The sequence below is a fragment of the Cololabis saira genome, chromosome 2 (genome assembly GCF_033807715.1).
Source record: "Cololabis saira isolate AMF1-May2022 chromosome 2, fColSai1.1, whole genome shotgun sequence".
Taxonomy (NCBI): domain Eukaryota; kingdom Metazoa; phylum Chordata; class Actinopteri; order Beloniformes; family Belonidae; genus Cololabis; species Cololabis saira.
The window spans coordinates 7,814,256-7,831,069 of record NC_084588.1 but is presented as its reverse complement, the minus strand read 5'-3'; the positions used below and the strand labels follow the sequence as shown (position 1 = coordinate 7,831,069).

Here is a 16,814-nt window from a genome sequence, read left to right as displayed (position 1 = left end):
AGTCGAAATGTCGAGATTAATGTTGAAGTACAATTTTGAGAAAAAAGTCGAAATGTTGAGAAAAAAGTCAAAATGCCATCACACAACATAACTTCAGAAACGTACCCTTAACGTTCCACTCCAAGGATGTAAGTTAGTTAGAGGAGACATTTCCATTTTATTCACGAAATTGTATTTCAATATTAACTATTATTATTACTAATTGTAGCCGACTCGTGCTACCGGGGTAACCAGACCGGAATGAGGACACGTGGTTTAGCGGAGAAATGGTCGACTTTATTCGTCACCAGACACACATACACAAGCACGCGGCAGCCGTCGTGTCCGGGTCTCCGGCAGCTCCGTGTCATCACCCTCCCTCTTTCCAGGGTCAGCCCACTCCTTAAAGACACAGGCAGGGAAGAGAGATTGATTGGACACACCTGTGCCCAATCAGCTAATTCAACCGGCACCACCTGTGCGCTACTCCCCCGGAGACCACGCCCACTCCTCCACCCTGCCCCACTAATACTCAGTAACTAATGTAACTAAAGTAACTCGACCCGGGGGGAAGTGATGACGAGCGTGGGTGGAGGGGTTTGCCAGAACAAAGGAAGCTGGATCTTTCAGAGCAAAGTTGACAATAAAAATAATAAAAGCTTAATAATAAAGTGATAATTTTCATGATAATGTAAAAGTGTTGCTTGGAAAAGGCTGTAAATATTAATGTCTAAGAATACTTTACATCTGCAGTTGCTTCACGTGCAGGGAGGCCACTTTCATTTTTGCACTTCGGCCTACTTTAAATAAGTTGCTGGCGTACACGTTGAACAATGCTCATAGATTTTTTCATGTTTGAGCAGCTGTTATGCTATTTCTTATTTTTTTCAAATGTTGAAAAATGTCTTCGTTTTTGAGTTTGTAATAATTTCAGTGTTACAGGAAATATAAGTTATAAAGGCCATTAGTGGGTGCACTGTTAAGAATGTTACTTTAAAAAAGTAAGTTAAAAGTTATTTTTAACAGTAATGCATTATTTTTAGGTGTAAATACTCAAAGTAACTAGTTACTTTTTTCATTAACTATGTTGTCTCTCCGTGACAATTTCTGCTCTCACTAAAAACATTGCCGTACTCCTAAACATGGAAAAATAGGAATTTTACAGGATCAACAGAACGGATCCGTTCAGGAGAAAAACTGCACAGCTTTCCACATTTATAATATATTTATATAATAAAGGGATACAAACGTGAAGATAGAGGGAGCATCATCATTTGAGTTAGCTTTTTCTGCCTCAGGGCCTGGACCACTTGTCATCCTTTTACCCAAATACCTTCCAGGGTAATTCGAGGGGGGTTGTGCAGTCAGATGATGGATCCCAGATCTGACATCCTTTTACAACCTGTAAACAAAACAAGGTGACACGTCCCTCCGGTCATCCTGGCTATAGTTGGCACTGTGTACAGTTGTAACGCCTCGGGAGGAAGCCTGAATTATCTGGAGAAAACACACGCAGGAACAAGGAGAACGCATGAACGCCACCCAGCAGAGAGGTCATGGCACCAGGGAGGCACATGTGCTAACACCTCCTCACAACGTCACAACGCCTCGTCACAACGCCTCGTCACAACGCCTCGTCACAACGCCTCCTCACAACGCCTCGTCACAACGCCTCCTCACAACGCCTCGTCACAACGCCTCGTCACAACGCCTCCTCACAACGCCTTGTCACAACGCCACGTCACAACGCCTCCTCACAACGTCACAATGCCACCTCACAATGCCACCTCACAACGTCACAATGCCACCTCACAACGTCACAACGCCTCGTCACAACGCCTCCTCACAACGCCTCGTCACAACGCCTCCTCACAACGCCTCGTCACAACGCCTCGTCACAACGCCTCCTCACAACGCCTTGTCACAACGCCTCCTCACAACGTCACAATGCCACCTCACAATGCCACCTCACAACGTCACAATGCCACCTCACAACGCCACCTCACAACGTCACAACGCCTCGTCACAACGCCTCCTCACAACGTCACAACGCCTCCTCACAACGTCACAACGCCTCGTCACAATGCCTCGTCACAACGCCTCCTCACAATGCCACCTCACAACGCCACCTCACAACGTCACCTCACAACGTCACAACGCCTCGTCACAACGCCACCTCACAACGTCACAACGCCTCGTCACAACGCCTCGTCACAACGCCTCGTCACAACGCCTCGTCACAACGCCTCGTCACAACGCCACCTCACAATACCACCTCACAACGTCACCTCACAACGTCACCTCACAACGTCACAACGCCTCGTCACAACGCCTCGTCACAACGCCTCGTCACAACGTCACAACACCTCGTCACAACGCCACCTCACAACGTCACAACGTCACAACGTCACCTCACAACGTCACAACGCCTCCTCACAATGCCACCTCACAACGCCACCTCACAACGTCACCTCACAACGTCACAACGCCTCGTCACAACGCCACCTCACAACATCACAACGCCTCGTCACAACGCCTCGTCACAACGCCTCGTCACAACGCCTCGTCACAACGCCACCTCACAATACCACCTCACAACGTCACCTCACAACGTCACCTCACAACGTCACAACGCCTCGTCACAACGCCTCGTCACAACGCCTCGTCACAACGTCACAACACCTCGTCACAACGCCACCTCACAACGTCACAACGTCACAACGTCACCTCACAACGTCACAACGCCTCATCACAACGTCACAACACCTCGTCACAACGCCACCTCACAACGTCACAACGCCACCTCACAACGTCACCTCACAACGTCACAACGCCTCGTCACAACGTCACCTCACAACATCACAACGCCTCGTCACAACGTCACAACGCCTCGTCACAACGCCTCGTCACAACATCACAACGCCTCGTCACAACATCACAACGCCTCGTCACAACGCCTCGTCACAACATCACAACGCCTCGTCACAACATCACAACGCCTCGTCACAACGCCTCGTCACAACGCCTCGTCACAACATCACAACACCTCGTCACAACGCCTTGTCACAACGTCACAACGCCTCCTCACAACGTCACAACGCCACCTCACAACGTCACAATGCCTCGTCACAACGCCTCGTCACAACGCCACCTCACAACGTCACAACGTCACCTCACAACGTCACAACGCCTCGTCACAACGCCACCTCACAACGTCACCTCACAACGTCACAACGCCTCGTCACAACGCCACCGCACAACATCACAACGCCTCCTCACAACGCCTCCTCACAACGCCACCTCACAACGTCACAACGCCTCGTTACAACGCCACCTCACAACGTCACAACGCCACCTCACAACGTCACAACGCCTCGTCACAACGCCTCGTCACAACGCCACCTCACAACGTCACGTCATCTCACAACGTCACAACGCCTCGTCACAACGCCTCGTCACAACGTCACAACGCCTCGTCACAACGTCACCTCACAACGTCACAACGCCTCCTCACAACGCCACCTCACAACGCCACCTCACAACGTCACAACGCCACCTCACAACGCCACCTCACCTCGTCACAACGCCTCGTCACAACATCACGACGCCTCGTCACAACGCCCCGTCACAACGCCTCGTCACAACATCACGACGCCTCGTCAAAACGCCCCGTCACAACGCCTCGTCACAACGTCACAACGCCTCCTCACAACGCCACCTCACAACGCCACCTCACCTCGTCACAACGCCTCGTCACAACATCACGACGCCTCGTCAAAACGCCCCGTCACAACATCACGACGCCTCGTCAAAACGCCCCGTAACAACGCCTCGTCACAACATCACAACGCCACCTCACAACGTCACAACGCCTCCTCACAACATCACAACGCCACCTCACAACATCACAACGTCACCTCACAACGTCACAACGTCACCTCACAACGCCACCTCACAACATCACGTCACCTCACAACGCCACCTCACAACGCCACCTCACAACGCCACCTCACAACGCCTCCTCACAACGTCACAACGCCACCTAACAACATCACAACGCCACCTCACAACATCACAACGCCACCTCACAACGTCACCTCACAACGTCACGTCACCTCACAACGCCACCTCACAACGCCTCGTCACAACGTCACAACGCCACCTCACAACATCACAACGCCTCGTCACAACGCCTCCTCACAACGTCACAACGCCACCTAACAACATCACAACGCCACCTCACAACATCACAACGCCACCTCACAACGTCACCTCACAACGTCACGTCACCTCACAACGCCACCTCACAACGCCTCGTCACAACGTCACAACGCCACCTCACAACATCACAACGCCTCGTCACAACGCCTCGTCACAACGTCACAACGCCACCTCACAACGTCACAATGCCTCGTCACAACGTCACAACGCCACCTCACAACGTCACCTCACAACGTCACGTCACCTCACAACGCCACCTCACAACGCCTCGTCACAACGTCACAACGCCACCTCACAACATCACAACGCCTCGTCACAACGCCTCGTCACAACGTCACAACGCCACCTCACAACGTCACAATGCCTCGTCACAACGCCTCGTCACAACGCCTCGTCACAACGTCACAACGCCACCTCACAACGTCACAACGCCTCGTCACAACGCCTCGTCACAACGTCACAACGCCACCTCACAACGTCACAATGCCTCGTCACAACGTCACAACGCCACCTCACAACATCACGCGTATCAAAACACACATCCCAGCTGCTGCCAGGAAGAGTTTATTTTCCTTTGTTTCTAAATTGTTGCATAGCCTTAATTTAAAAGGAAACACATGTTTAACGTTGTTTAAACCTTAAATCCCTCATTGGGAAACATAATCATAATATTAATGGCTCTATAAGACACACAGAGCTGAGTATAAACGTATTGAGCTGCCCAGTTAATTATAAATTGATTTTTAGTTTTGGTTCTAAATGCCAAACAAAAACAGATTAATGTTTGTTTGAGAGTAAGCCCACTGATTTCCTCTTTGTGATTACTGTGATGCTTGAGAATATAATTAGTATATCAGGCATAATCTGATATAAAATAGTTGGTCCCCAGACCTCCGGCAGCTACCAGAGTGAGATGCTTATTTAAGCATTAATGGTAATAATGTAGTTGTTGGTGTAACTGGAGCACCAGCTGCACCGTGAGCATCTGTGAATACGTGTGTGTTTCCCTGCAGATCCTGAGTTACCTGGTTGCCTGTGACCACCTGTGTCAGATGGGTTATGACATGGCTCAGGTGGAAGAAGCACTGGAGATGTTTCACAACTGTGAAACCAAGGTAAGGCACGCAGAGAGCCGCAACAATACAACAAGACATTTGACAGTTTTCCTATGACAGGTTGGGTTGGATTAAGGCCCTGTCCCAAAACTCCCCCTAGCCCTCGTTTTCATCCCTACCTCTAAATTTTGCGCGTTCCCGTGAGGGTAGTGGTGTCCCAATTCCTCTTTCCACCTAGGGGGAGAAAACAAGGGGGAGTGGCTATGAATCTAGCCCTACGGAGCGAGGGTTTTGCGATCCTCACTAGTTTTCTAGGGACAAAATAATTTCCCAGAATGCTTTTCGTCGTCATTTGCGGACTGAATCCAAAAAAAAAAGCATGGCGGACATTTCTTATTTTTTAGTGAATAAAATCAATATTTTGAGTTTCTGCATAAAAATGCGTTTTGATTACATTTCTAGTGAGAAATATATATTTTACTTTCATAATATTCACTCCGTTTTTTGCAACCGCGCCAGAATAAAGGCTGATTATGGTTACACCAACGCAGAGCCTACGGCGTAGGTTACGCAGCGACGCGCGCCGTACGCCGTACCCTACGCCGTACCCTACGCCGTACCCTACGCCGTACCCTACGCCGTACCCTACGCCGTACCCTACGCCGTAGGCTCTGCGTCGATTTAACGCGGAACCATAAATCAGCTCCGGAGCCGGCAGGCAGAAATCCCGAAATTTTCGGAGCAAATTTCTTAACAGGCGTTATTTGGATAAACTGAGCCCCGGTTGGGGATCTTAACGGTTACTTTTACACCTGAAAAAATATTAAAACTAAATAAAGTGCCATATTAACAGCGCTAAAGCGGAAATTAAAACAGCTTTTGGCTCTCAGCTTCCTGATTAGGAGTAGGGATGAAAACGAAGGGGGTAGGGGGAGTATTGGGACAGGCCCCTGGGAAGATTTCAAGTGCCCTAAAATCTGTCCCTCCTTTTTTAGGGGTAATGAAGAAAAGAAGGGTGTGTATTGGGATTGGGCCTTAAGGGGCTGTGTGGTAAGATGAGGGTCTCTTTTTTGCTCAGGCGCAGGAGTTCCTGCACCTTCTCCGTCAGTTCAATGAGATGGGCTTCCAGCAGAACGCCATCAAAGAAGTCCTGCTGGTACACGACAACCACCGGGATCGGGCCCTGGAGGAGCTGATGATGCGCGTGTCCTGACGACACGTCAACACACATAATTATGACTTCATCATGAGAGATGATCTTAAAGTATGTTATGTGCTGAAGGAACTTGTCTTCAGTGCAGGTGATGTTAACATGAACTCTCCACCATCATCGCTAAAGCTGGACAATAGCTGGAGGGTCCGGCCCTCGGGCGAGTGCGGGAATATTACCGCATTTGTGTTCATACGTTCATCAGTAGTTAGTTCTCGAGTAAGTGTTTATTGCATTCATGACTTGTTTTTTTACCAAACACTCTGAGTGGTTGTATCAGTTAGCTGCAGATGTATTAAAGGTGTAACATGACAAAGACCAAGTCGGTGTTCTTATTTCATTGTTAAAAGGGGGGATGATATGAAAAAAAAAATACTTTTTGTGTTTTTGAATTAAATACCATCTCCAAAGCTTTGAGATACCACAACCCTGTCACTGTCAGTCTGAAAACACGTAATACAGCGATTCTGTGACATCACAGATCCAGATCAATGAAGTGTCGTTCAGCTTCTATGTTGTACACAGTACTGGAGTTGAGGGGGGATGAGGGGGGATGGCATTTCCCCCCTGAAATAAAAACGGTCAAAATCCTCCCCCCTGTAAAACTGCCACCCCTCCTTTCCATCCCTTATGTCATTTCATCAATGAATGTGGTTTTACTGCTATTTCAACATTTAGAGTCATCACCAAAAAAACACACCAAAAAAATAACTTATTTGACAATTTTCACCTGTTTTAAGTAATTTTTCACTTGAAATAAGTAGAAAAATCTGCCAGTGGGACAAGATTTATCTTCTCATTACAAGCAAAAAAATCTTGTTCCACTGGCAGATTTTTCTACTTATTTCAAGTGAAAATCTGCTTGAAACAGTTGAAAATTGTTGTTTTTTCCAGTGATGAGTCTTGTTTTAAATGTAATGAGATATTTTTACTAAAATGAGACATTTTAACTAGAAATAAGACAAATATTCTTGTTAAGATTTTGAGTTTTTGCAGTGATCCATTTTACTTATCCTGTGAAGGACAGAGTCATATTGATAAGTTCAGAAAAGTGTTTTTTATTGTTGTGTTTTGATGTATTTGATGTAAGCCCAGTGGATATTTAAAGCTTACAGAAGGCTGCATTTAACTGCTGCTATGTCATTCCTGCAGTATTTCTGCAGGTGTTTTGGTCAGTGCTATTATTTGTAAGATATTATATTATTTGTAATCGGCACAAATTATCTGTCCCCATATGATAAAATCCACCATCCCCCCTGATTTTGTTTTTACAATTCGAGTACTGGTCGTACATGAATCCGTTCACTATAAAACCTGAAAATGTGTGGGTTATTTTATTATTTGTCTTTGCATCAGACAGGCCGCAGGACCACATGCAATGTTTTTTATGTTTAATAGTCCGTGTTAACGTGTTTTGGTGATATGGACGTTTCCAGCCGTCAGGATCCATCTCTACCCATCAACACATGGATGCTGAACAGAGATTCTCACCCACCAGCTCTCATGTTGCTTCCATTAGCTACAAAAGGACTATTAAGCCGCACTAATGTGCATTCCTGTGGTATATAAACACATTTCATTAAGACAAGGGTACTGAAGCTGTGAGAAACTGGATCCCACGAGCAGGAAGCTTTGGAGAGCATCAGCGGGAGCGGTTCTGGCCCGGTTTCACGTGGCTGGAACAGTTAATGCCAGGTTACTACTGCGGGGGCTTTTCTGTGACCTACAGAGGCTGAGAGCTCCTGACGACGACTCCTCGACCCGTCAGCCTGCAATCAAAGCCGACGCAGCAGACAGATTAAAGCGCTCCCCGGGGGGTAAAGCTGCCGGTGCAGCTGCCGACGGCTGGAACAGAAAGTCAGACTAAACCGGGTTTGTTTAGGTATAAAATTTTATTGATTTTCTCTTTGATATGGTGGTTGATCTTGAGCTGGGTGAAACCTGTTTGATGTTTAAGTAGTTCACAGGAGAGTAGCTGTTACCCTGGATTCACACTGAAAGCGCCACAGGCGTCATAGGCGTCCGCTTGCCATTCATTTTCTATGAAAGTGCACTGCGGGAGGCGTCGGAGGCATTCAGGGCGTCAATTTGAAGTTGATAAATCTCAACTTTATCCAAATGAGCAGCGGCGACGCCGAGGCAGCGTCCAATCACAGACCGGGATTCCCCAAGCAAGAAAGCTCAATTATTTATTTATCCTTTATTTATCCAGGAAAGGATACAATATAGGATACAATATCTCTTCTGCCAGGCAGTACTGGTCAAGATGGCAGCAGAAAAATAAATTCAGTTTCATATAAAAGAAAATACATACAAGGACAAGTAACTTTACAAAAAAATAAAAACATCAAAACAAGAAACAAACAAACATAAAACATACAAGGATCAGAAAGCTAAAAAGAATTCATGACAAATAATGGCACTTGATTAAAAACAATCACATTGTTCTGTGCAGATTGTACTTTTGTGTACACACAAACGTACACTCATTCACATGCACACATGAGCAGAGCTGTGCACTAACACACTTATTTTATCAGGAATTCATATATTTCATCCAGCAAACTGACATTTTTGCTGATTTAACTGCCGTTTTTACCTGAACTGCTCATGTGAAACACGTAACTGATGGTTGAGGAGCTGTATGGTCTGAACTTTTTTATTTGCTACATCGATCCAACACAAAATAATTAAAAACCGTGCTTATTAATCACAAAACACAGTTTAAACATCATGACCAAATCCGCTCCGACCCGGTGTGTCAGTGTTCACCGTAGACAGACTGCAGCTTCACCGGGACCAACACTTCTGATGGTTGCTGTTGATCTGGGACCAAGCTTGTTAAACAGCATCAAACTCACTCTTATCTACGCTGAAATAACGCTGAAATATAAAGAAGGCTTCCCAAAGTGTGATCCATGGATAGGAAATAGGAAACTGAAGATGTGCAGCTATATATAGATATATGTAGGCTGTATGCACTTTGTTCCCTCCAGTTCTGCAGCGCAGCTTTAGCCCTGCCCACTGCAGGCGTCGACAGGCTTTGGCAAGCAGCGATGCAGGCGTATTGAGCGTCCACAGGCCATTTCTGATGCTTTCAGTGTGATTCCACCATTAGACGTCTTGAGAGCACGGCGTGGACGTCCTGGGACGTATGCAGAGCTCTTGGAGGGTTTGCTCCTGAGTCGGGTCGGGACAGAGTTCCGTGAGAGGAGCGCCGGCTTTAGGAAGCCTCATCAGAAATGTATATATGGATCCGATCCTGCCGAAGCCTTTCATCTCCCGCCTCACCCTCCACCTGGAGTCCTCCACCGTGTACTCTGTGGTGACGTGTCTGCTGAGGGTGAACACCGAGTCGCCTTTGACCGCAGCGGTGAACAGGGAACCTTTGGTGTTGCCGTACTGGCCGCACATGGCCGTCCACTGGCCCGAGCTCAGGTTGTAGGAGTCCATCACGCACAGCAGGAAGTCTTCACAGGGTCCGTTGCGTATCACGTGCAGGTTGTCCCTGTGAGCCACCATATACAGGCCGTAGCTTTGCTCGCGGACAAGCGTTGTGACCAGGAGCCACTGGTCGCGATCAGGCACATATTCATGGATATCTGTGGCACCCTGTCCTCTCCATAGACAGATGAAGATCCTGTTGACGGCTACGGCAGACACCACCGAGGACACGGGGCGGGGGAGGGGCGAGAGGAACCCCCACCCCCCGTCCGCCGGCCCGTACCGCTCCACGGATGACAGGGCCTTCCTGTCGTACTCCCCCCCCACCGCGTACAGGCAGCCCTCGTGACCGATCAGGGTGAAGTTGTAGCGTAGCTGCTGGGGCCCCCGGATGGTGGACCACGAATCGAGGACGGGGTTGTAACAAAATCCGGTCTCCACCACCTTCTTGCTCATATCGTGCACCCCTCCAACGATGTACAGCTTGTTGTCGAGGACGGCCACGCCGGCCATGGTGGTGCTGGTGTTGAGGGGCAGGTGGGTGAGGACCCTCCACTCCCGGGGCTCCTCGTCCAGGTAGCAGACCGTCCTCTGGATGTCCTGGAGCAGCTCGGTGGACGGGGAGTGGCTGCACACCGCCATGTAGCTGCTGGGCAGCAGAGACTCCACATACTCCACCAGCTTGCTCGGCAGGGCGGCCACGTCCTCCTTCAGGTCGGCGTACGCATCCCTGATAAACAGGGCCGACTGGTGGCCCAGGTCCCACACGCCGTAGGTTTCAGCCGTGTGGTACATGAGCAGACAGTTCTCCGAGTCGATGATGTTCATCAGGTGCTTGGTGAGAGCCGGCGCCTGGAGGAAAGCTGTGCACTCGATGGCTTCCACGATCTCGTCGCTGTTGAGCATGGGCTGCTCCCGGCGCAGCACTTGCAGCAGGACGAGGAACCCCCCCGCGCCCACACACTGCAGCTGGATCTCCTCTTGTCTGCACTCCCTCATCCCCGACTTGAACAAGGCTCGGAAGTACTCACAGTTCTCCGCCATTGTGGCTTTGTCCACGGTGAAGGTGCTGCCGCCAACGATGACCCTCAGGCTGTTGGCCGCCTTGCAGTATCCCGCTTGCTGGTCCAAGAGCGGGCAGCTGCCGTTGGGCGCCAACACCTCCCTGCCGGGGTCCTTCATTACAGCTCCACACCAACTCCAATGTCACTCCAAGAAAAGTTAGATCCACATAAAATCCCAGGTTTTGCCGTCGGTGCGAGTGAATGCCTGCTGCCCCGGAGCAGATGGGCTCTGACCGAGTATCCAATATTTGTTTTCACAGCTCTGACAACAGCCTCTATACATAGCAGCAGCAGGCGTGTGACACAGTTCAAGTACATTATGACGTGCAGCCAGAGCAGAAAGAGGAGATGGATAATGGCATGGGGACTGTAAATGTGCCGATGATTCACTCTTTGTTTGTGGCCGGCGGTCGAGGGACAGCTGAAGATCTGACCTTGAGCGACGGATGGAGCCCAACGTGACAATGCTTTGTTCCCCTGAGCCACATATCCCACATGCCAACGTCTCGGCAGTTATTCTTGATGCCCTCGAGGGTCATCTGGGAAGTGTGGATTATTCCAGATGACAAAACGTAGCGTGCTCACACGAGGCAAACTGTAGCATATCCAGGCACCAGCAGCCCCTGAAGTCTGGTTCCTTCTGACAGTTTGTGCAACGTTTTACGATCACGGAACGACTTGTGGTCTGGTCAAGTGCTCGTGTGTAAGGAGGAAGACATGTAGGCAGCATGTGCAGGATGTGTAGATGTTAAGCCAGACATTCACAAATGTGATAGAGGTGACTGTGAGATACCCCATAGACCAGTGGTTCCCAACCTTTTTTCCTTGGAGCCCCCCCTACTTGTGTCTAAGACCAGCCGGGCCCCCCGACCCGAACGTACTAGCACCAAAAGAGTAAAGTGATTCGTTACAAATCTTTAATTGAAAAAATTAACATTAATTATGTTTTTCTCTTTGGTTTACCCTGTATACATATGACATATGTTTTTCTCACCTTCATTTTGTATCACCAATGTATAAAATACGCACAAAAAATAATTGCAAGGACATGAAAATATTTATGAAAAATGTCTCTTTTAATATGAGAGCAAAGTTTTTTAACATTTTTCCTTTAACAACCTGTCTGAGTAGTAGTATAATTAAATGTTGAACAAAAAACCCAAAAATTATTCAAAGACATTCATAAATTATTCCTAACAATGTCTTATGAATAACTCTGTCATTGTGTCATTCTGTTCATTCTTGATTCATGCATCGTGTTCTGCATTCTCCATCCATCCATTATCTACTTTGCTTTATCTACTTTGCTACCTGCTTTATCCTGTGCAGGGTCACAGGGGTCTGCTGGAGTCTATCCCAGCTATTTTTAGGCGAAAGGAACAGGTTACACCCTGGACAGGTCACCAGTCCATCGCAGGGCCACATACATACAAACAACCAGACACAATCACACTCACACCTACGGGCAATTTAGAATCATCAGTTAACCTACTACGCATGTTTTTGGACTATGGGAGGAAACCGGAGTAACCGGAGGAACCTACACAAGCATATGGAGAACATGCAAACTCCACACAGAAAGACCCTGCCGGGCCAGGGAGTCGAACCGGAAACCTTCTTGCTGTGAGGCAACAGTGCTAATCACCAAACCACCGTGCTGCCCCACTGCTCTGTTCTGCATTCTGATTGGCTAAACAGTCTCCCCGCTTCTTCACTTCCTGTGTCAATAACGTTGGTCGCTTAGCAACAAGCTGAGAACGGCCAATGAGCTTCAGCAGCAGCTCAAGAACGGGAGCCTTTGATGAATCGTTCATTACAGTCTCGGATATAATCCATGGTGGCATGTCGATTTATAAGAATCTTTTTGCCCAGAAGAAAAAAGAGCGACAACAACGACCCATAACTATGTTCTTCTCTCGAAAAAACACACCTGCACCTCGGCTTTAGAAGAAAAGACGCTACAGAGCGAGTCAGGATGCAGCAGCATCAGAAGAGCAGGGAAATATGCGCCAGTCACAATCTGTCCTACTGTACTTTTCGTATTTTTTTCCATAGTCCTTTTTCATTTTCTCCCGTTCAAATCCAATTAATCGGGTCACAGTGGGGCGGTACTGATCTCCGCAATTTGAAACCTTGTATAATAATAGCAAAAAAAAAAAAAGGTTGCTACTTCGCAGATTTCACCTATCACAGGTTTTTTTTGGAACGTAACCCCCGCAAAAAACGAGGAATTACTGTATTCCATTAGGTGTGTTATTATGATTTTTTATTTATTTAACATGCGCAAATATAATTTTTACAACTGCTAATCCTCAAAGCAGACAAAGTGGACCCCAGGTTGGGAGACGCTGGCATAGATGAACCACCTTTGGGATGAATGTGTTATCCGTCGTAGGCGGGAAAATCTGGAACAGCCTTCCTTCTACAATAAGGGATTGTCCCTCATACTCTTCCTTTAGGGGAAATCTCAAGGAATGGCTTAAAACGTCACAGATCTGTGATCATTAATTGTTTATTAGGGCCCGAGCATTACAGTACTTACAGTACTTTCTTTCTTTTTCTTTTTTCTTTTTCCGACGAAATGAGGGTCTTTTTGCCCCCCTAAACGTGCCCCAAAAGTCACCAAATTTTGCACGCAAGCCAGGCTTGGCGAAAAATTTGATATTTAATAGTTTGCATTAATGGGCGTGGCCTAATGGCTCAACAGCGCCCCCTAGAAAACTTTGTGCCTCAAGCCCCACAATACGGTTTGACGTACATGAACGAAAATCGGTACACACCTGTATCATGTCGCAACTTAAAGAGAAGTCTCTTGGCGCCATGGCCAAAACCGAACAGGAAGACGGCCATTTTGAATTAATCGTGTAATTTTGGCGCAATTTATGCCATTCCTTTGACAGTTAATACGGCCCGAACCGTAACGAACCTTCATTGGGCTTAATTAGCCCCGCCCCATTCTTCTGATTGTTCGATATCTGATAGTTCCTTTTTTCTGCCATAACTTTTGAATGGTTTGATATAGAGAGTCGTGGGTGGTGTCATCCGCTAAATATCCAGGCCTGAAGAATCTACATGCAAGTCATACAAGCGCTTTCACTGCAGTACGCCTGAACGTACACAAGGGTGCGAGGGCCCGTTCATCGCTGCTTGCAGCTTTAATTGTATTAACTATTGCAGTATTGTGCGATTTTTAATGGTTGTTGATATTGTGTGTCGTGTAATGTTGCTTTTATCTTTTTACTGAGTCTTGCAGGGGGACTGTCCTATGTAAATGAGCCTTTTGGCTACAATTGGGAATATATTTACATTTTAAAATGTTTATCAATGTGCAATGTCCCTTTACACAAAATAAAGTGAAAAATGAAAAAAGTAAGTGGAAAAACAAACCGAGTCAGCATCACTGGCATCATACCCTCTGGGCCGCTCTCATTTGTACCGGCGTTCTGCCAATTTCTGCTACTTTGCCAAAAAATGCTACCTAATGGTTTTCTACCTTTGTAGAGCTACAATTTAACTGCATTTTACTCCCTAAACCACTTCCTTTTCCCCCAAGTGGTCCTTGTTGCTTGCCTTATTGTAAATAATGTGAATGTGAATTCTTAATGACCTGCCTGGTTAAATAAAGGCGAATGACTGAATGGATATCAAATAAAGTGATAGAATTGTTGTTCTTCTTTCTCTTTATCGTATAAAGTTCACAAAGTGTAATGCAATTCATGTCATGGGTAATTCTATTCAATTCAATTTTATTTGTATAGCGTCTAATACAACAAAAGTTGTCTCTAGACGCTTTCCAGAGACCCAGAACATGACCCCCGAGCAATTATTATATAAACAATGGGAGGTAAAAACTCCCCTAGTGGGAGAGAAACCTTAAGCCAAACAGTGGCAAGAAAAAACTCCCCTTTAGGAGGGAAGAAACCTTGAGCAGGACCAGGCTCATAAGGGGGGGCCCTCCTGCCGAAGGCCAGACTGGTGGGTCAGGGACGGCAACAGCACAGCAGGCAGGTGGAAGCAGCAACGGGATGACCAGGGGTGGGGACCGCAGGCCAGCATGCAGCTACCGAAGCTCCGGCCCAATCATCAAGTCCCAGGTTGGGGTGCAGGGTCAGGGAAAGGTTGAGAAGGGGCAGGGCCAGGGAGAGGAGTCTTGAGGGACGAACCTTCTCCCCCGCCCAAAAGGGGCCGTTACCCTGCCCCCCTCACTCCCACACTGCAGGTTCCGGTCTCCGGCAAAGGATGCTGCAACATGGACAAAAGAGTCCATGTTGCTCTTGGGTAGTGTATTTTGATGGATCAAATACTCAACATCCCATATTATCAATTTTACATCGTGCAAGAAAGGATTGACGTGCCAATCAAACTTTGAAAATCGACTGTGCGCATGCGCAGAACCACAAAGTAGCATTTCTCGGCAGGGAGCAAGGATTGTCAGAACACTGGCCCTCTGAGACCGTGAGTGGTTTGAGTTTCACTGGGATGACGTTTGCACTCAAGCACGACTGAAATTAGAGTAGCACTAACGTGGCACACCGGGGATATCGGGAGGGAGGGTCAGTCACACCTGTATGTTCACTATTGTTTACATCCACTTTCCAAAACTGGGAACTGACCACGAATGACAAAACATACTACGTAGTAAATCGTCTCTACTCTGGCATGCTACGTATTAAAGACAGACAGTGTACGCTATTCAAATTCAAACTTCAAAAATATTCTATTAATCTTTGAAAGTTAGGTCAGTGCAAATATGACCTGGGATGAACCTCCAGGAACTGATTTAATATCTCTGCAGAATAAGTCAGAGGCTTCTGTGGTATCAAAGTAATTTATGTGCATGTTAAATACGTACAGGCTCTGATTCGGTTCACACGGACGTTTTTCTCTGTAAAATTTTTACAAAGGCTGCATGTCAATTTGTTGTTGAGGTGGAGTTGTGGGGGTGTCGATGCTGCAGGGTGCCCGGGATGGCGGGATGCGTCCACGTATGAAGGGAAAACAAACACAGTGACATAAATGTGAACAGAGGGAAGCCTGAGGCCTCTCATGAGCAGCAGAACACAAACCTCCAGCTGCAACAAATGTCTCCTGTCTAAATAACCTCAGCACGCGGCGTCCGCTGGTGTTTCCATTCCCCTTCAGTTCAGCTTTTACTGGACCTGTTTGAAGTCTTTTTTTCCTAAAATGGAGAGATCAGAGTAAAAGTTGCACACGGCACAGTTCCTGCTGTACTGGAAGCAGCAGAGTCAGAGTGACCACAGCGTGAGTCTGTATCATCCGCCCTGCCTCTTCTTTGTCATTCCAACTTTTTTTTTGTTTTTTCTTTCTGAAAGGAAAAAACCAGCATGTATTTTTTTTCAGTCCCAGCTTGTTGGACGACTGAACCCTCTGCTATCCCTCGCTGAGCGCACGGACCGCTGCGAGAAATAAGAGTCAGCCGCAGTCGGAGGATAACATGTCAGTGATGTTCGGCAAGGCGAAGTCCTGTGCTGAATGTAACCTGGTGCTGCTCGGGGCCATGGGCTGTGGGAAATCAGGTCTGGCTTTCATTTCCTCTCTGCTACGCCTGTATTTGTGCATTTTTCTAAACTTATTTCTCAGCTACAGCTGTGAGGTAATTGTGTGTTTACAGATTTTTACATGCACAATTCTTATAATTTGAATTGAATTGAATTGAATTTGAATTCAGGAAATTAACTAACAAGTTAAATATAATCTAGCACCTTTTTACTTGGTATTTTTGATATTTTCTAATGACCCAGACCTTTTTTTTTAAAGCAACAACAATAAAATGGTAAGTTATAACTTTTTAAAGCTGGTTAGCGCCTTCATTCTCAGTGT

The 16,814-nt window shown here is 47.2% G+C and overlaps 3 protein-coding genes across 5 annotated transcripts in view; 2 read left to right on the top strand and 1 right to left on the bottom strand.

Annotated features, from left to right (window-relative positions):
* ubap1lb (ubiquitin associated protein 1-like b) overlaps nt 1-7,082 on the top strand; it is a 28,896-nt gene extending 21,814 nt beyond the window's left edge. Inside the window, exons 4-5 of one of the 2 annotated variants that reach the window (XM_061708587.1) lie at nt 5,214-5,315; nt 6,334-7,082. In XM_061708587.1, the coding sequence (XP_061564571.1) occupies nt 5,214-5,315; nt 6,334-6,468 (237 nt within the window). In that variant the 3' untranslated portion in view covers nt 6,469-7,082. The remainder of the gene's footprint in view (nt 1-5,213; nt 5,316-6,333) is intronic. The other variant, XM_061708579.1, reaches the window with a different exon arrangement.
* A 1,264-nt stretch (nt 7,083-8,346) lies between these two features.
* Nucleotides 8,347-11,228, bottom strand: kbtbd13a (kelch repeat and BTB domain containing 13a). The gene has a single exon (XM_061708568.1). The coding sequence runs from the start codon at nt 11,089-11,091 to the stop codon at nt 9,580-9,582; it is 1,512 nt and encodes a 503-aa protein (XP_061564552.1). The 5' UTR covers nt 11,092-11,228; the 3' UTR covers nt 8,347-9,579.
* Nucleotides 11,229-16,312: 5,084 nt separating this feature from the next.
* Nucleotides 16,313-16,814, top strand: part of rasl12 (RAS-like, family 12) — a 32,662-nt gene continuing 32,160 nt past the window's right edge. For both annotated transcript variants that reach the window (XM_061737016.1, XM_061737008.1), the window contains exon 1: nt 16,313-16,510. In XM_061737016.1, coding sequence (XP_061593000.1) covers nt 16,429-16,510 — 82 coding nt within the window. In that variant the 5' untranslated portion in view covers nt 16,313-16,428. The remainder of the gene's footprint in view (nt 16,511-16,814) is intronic.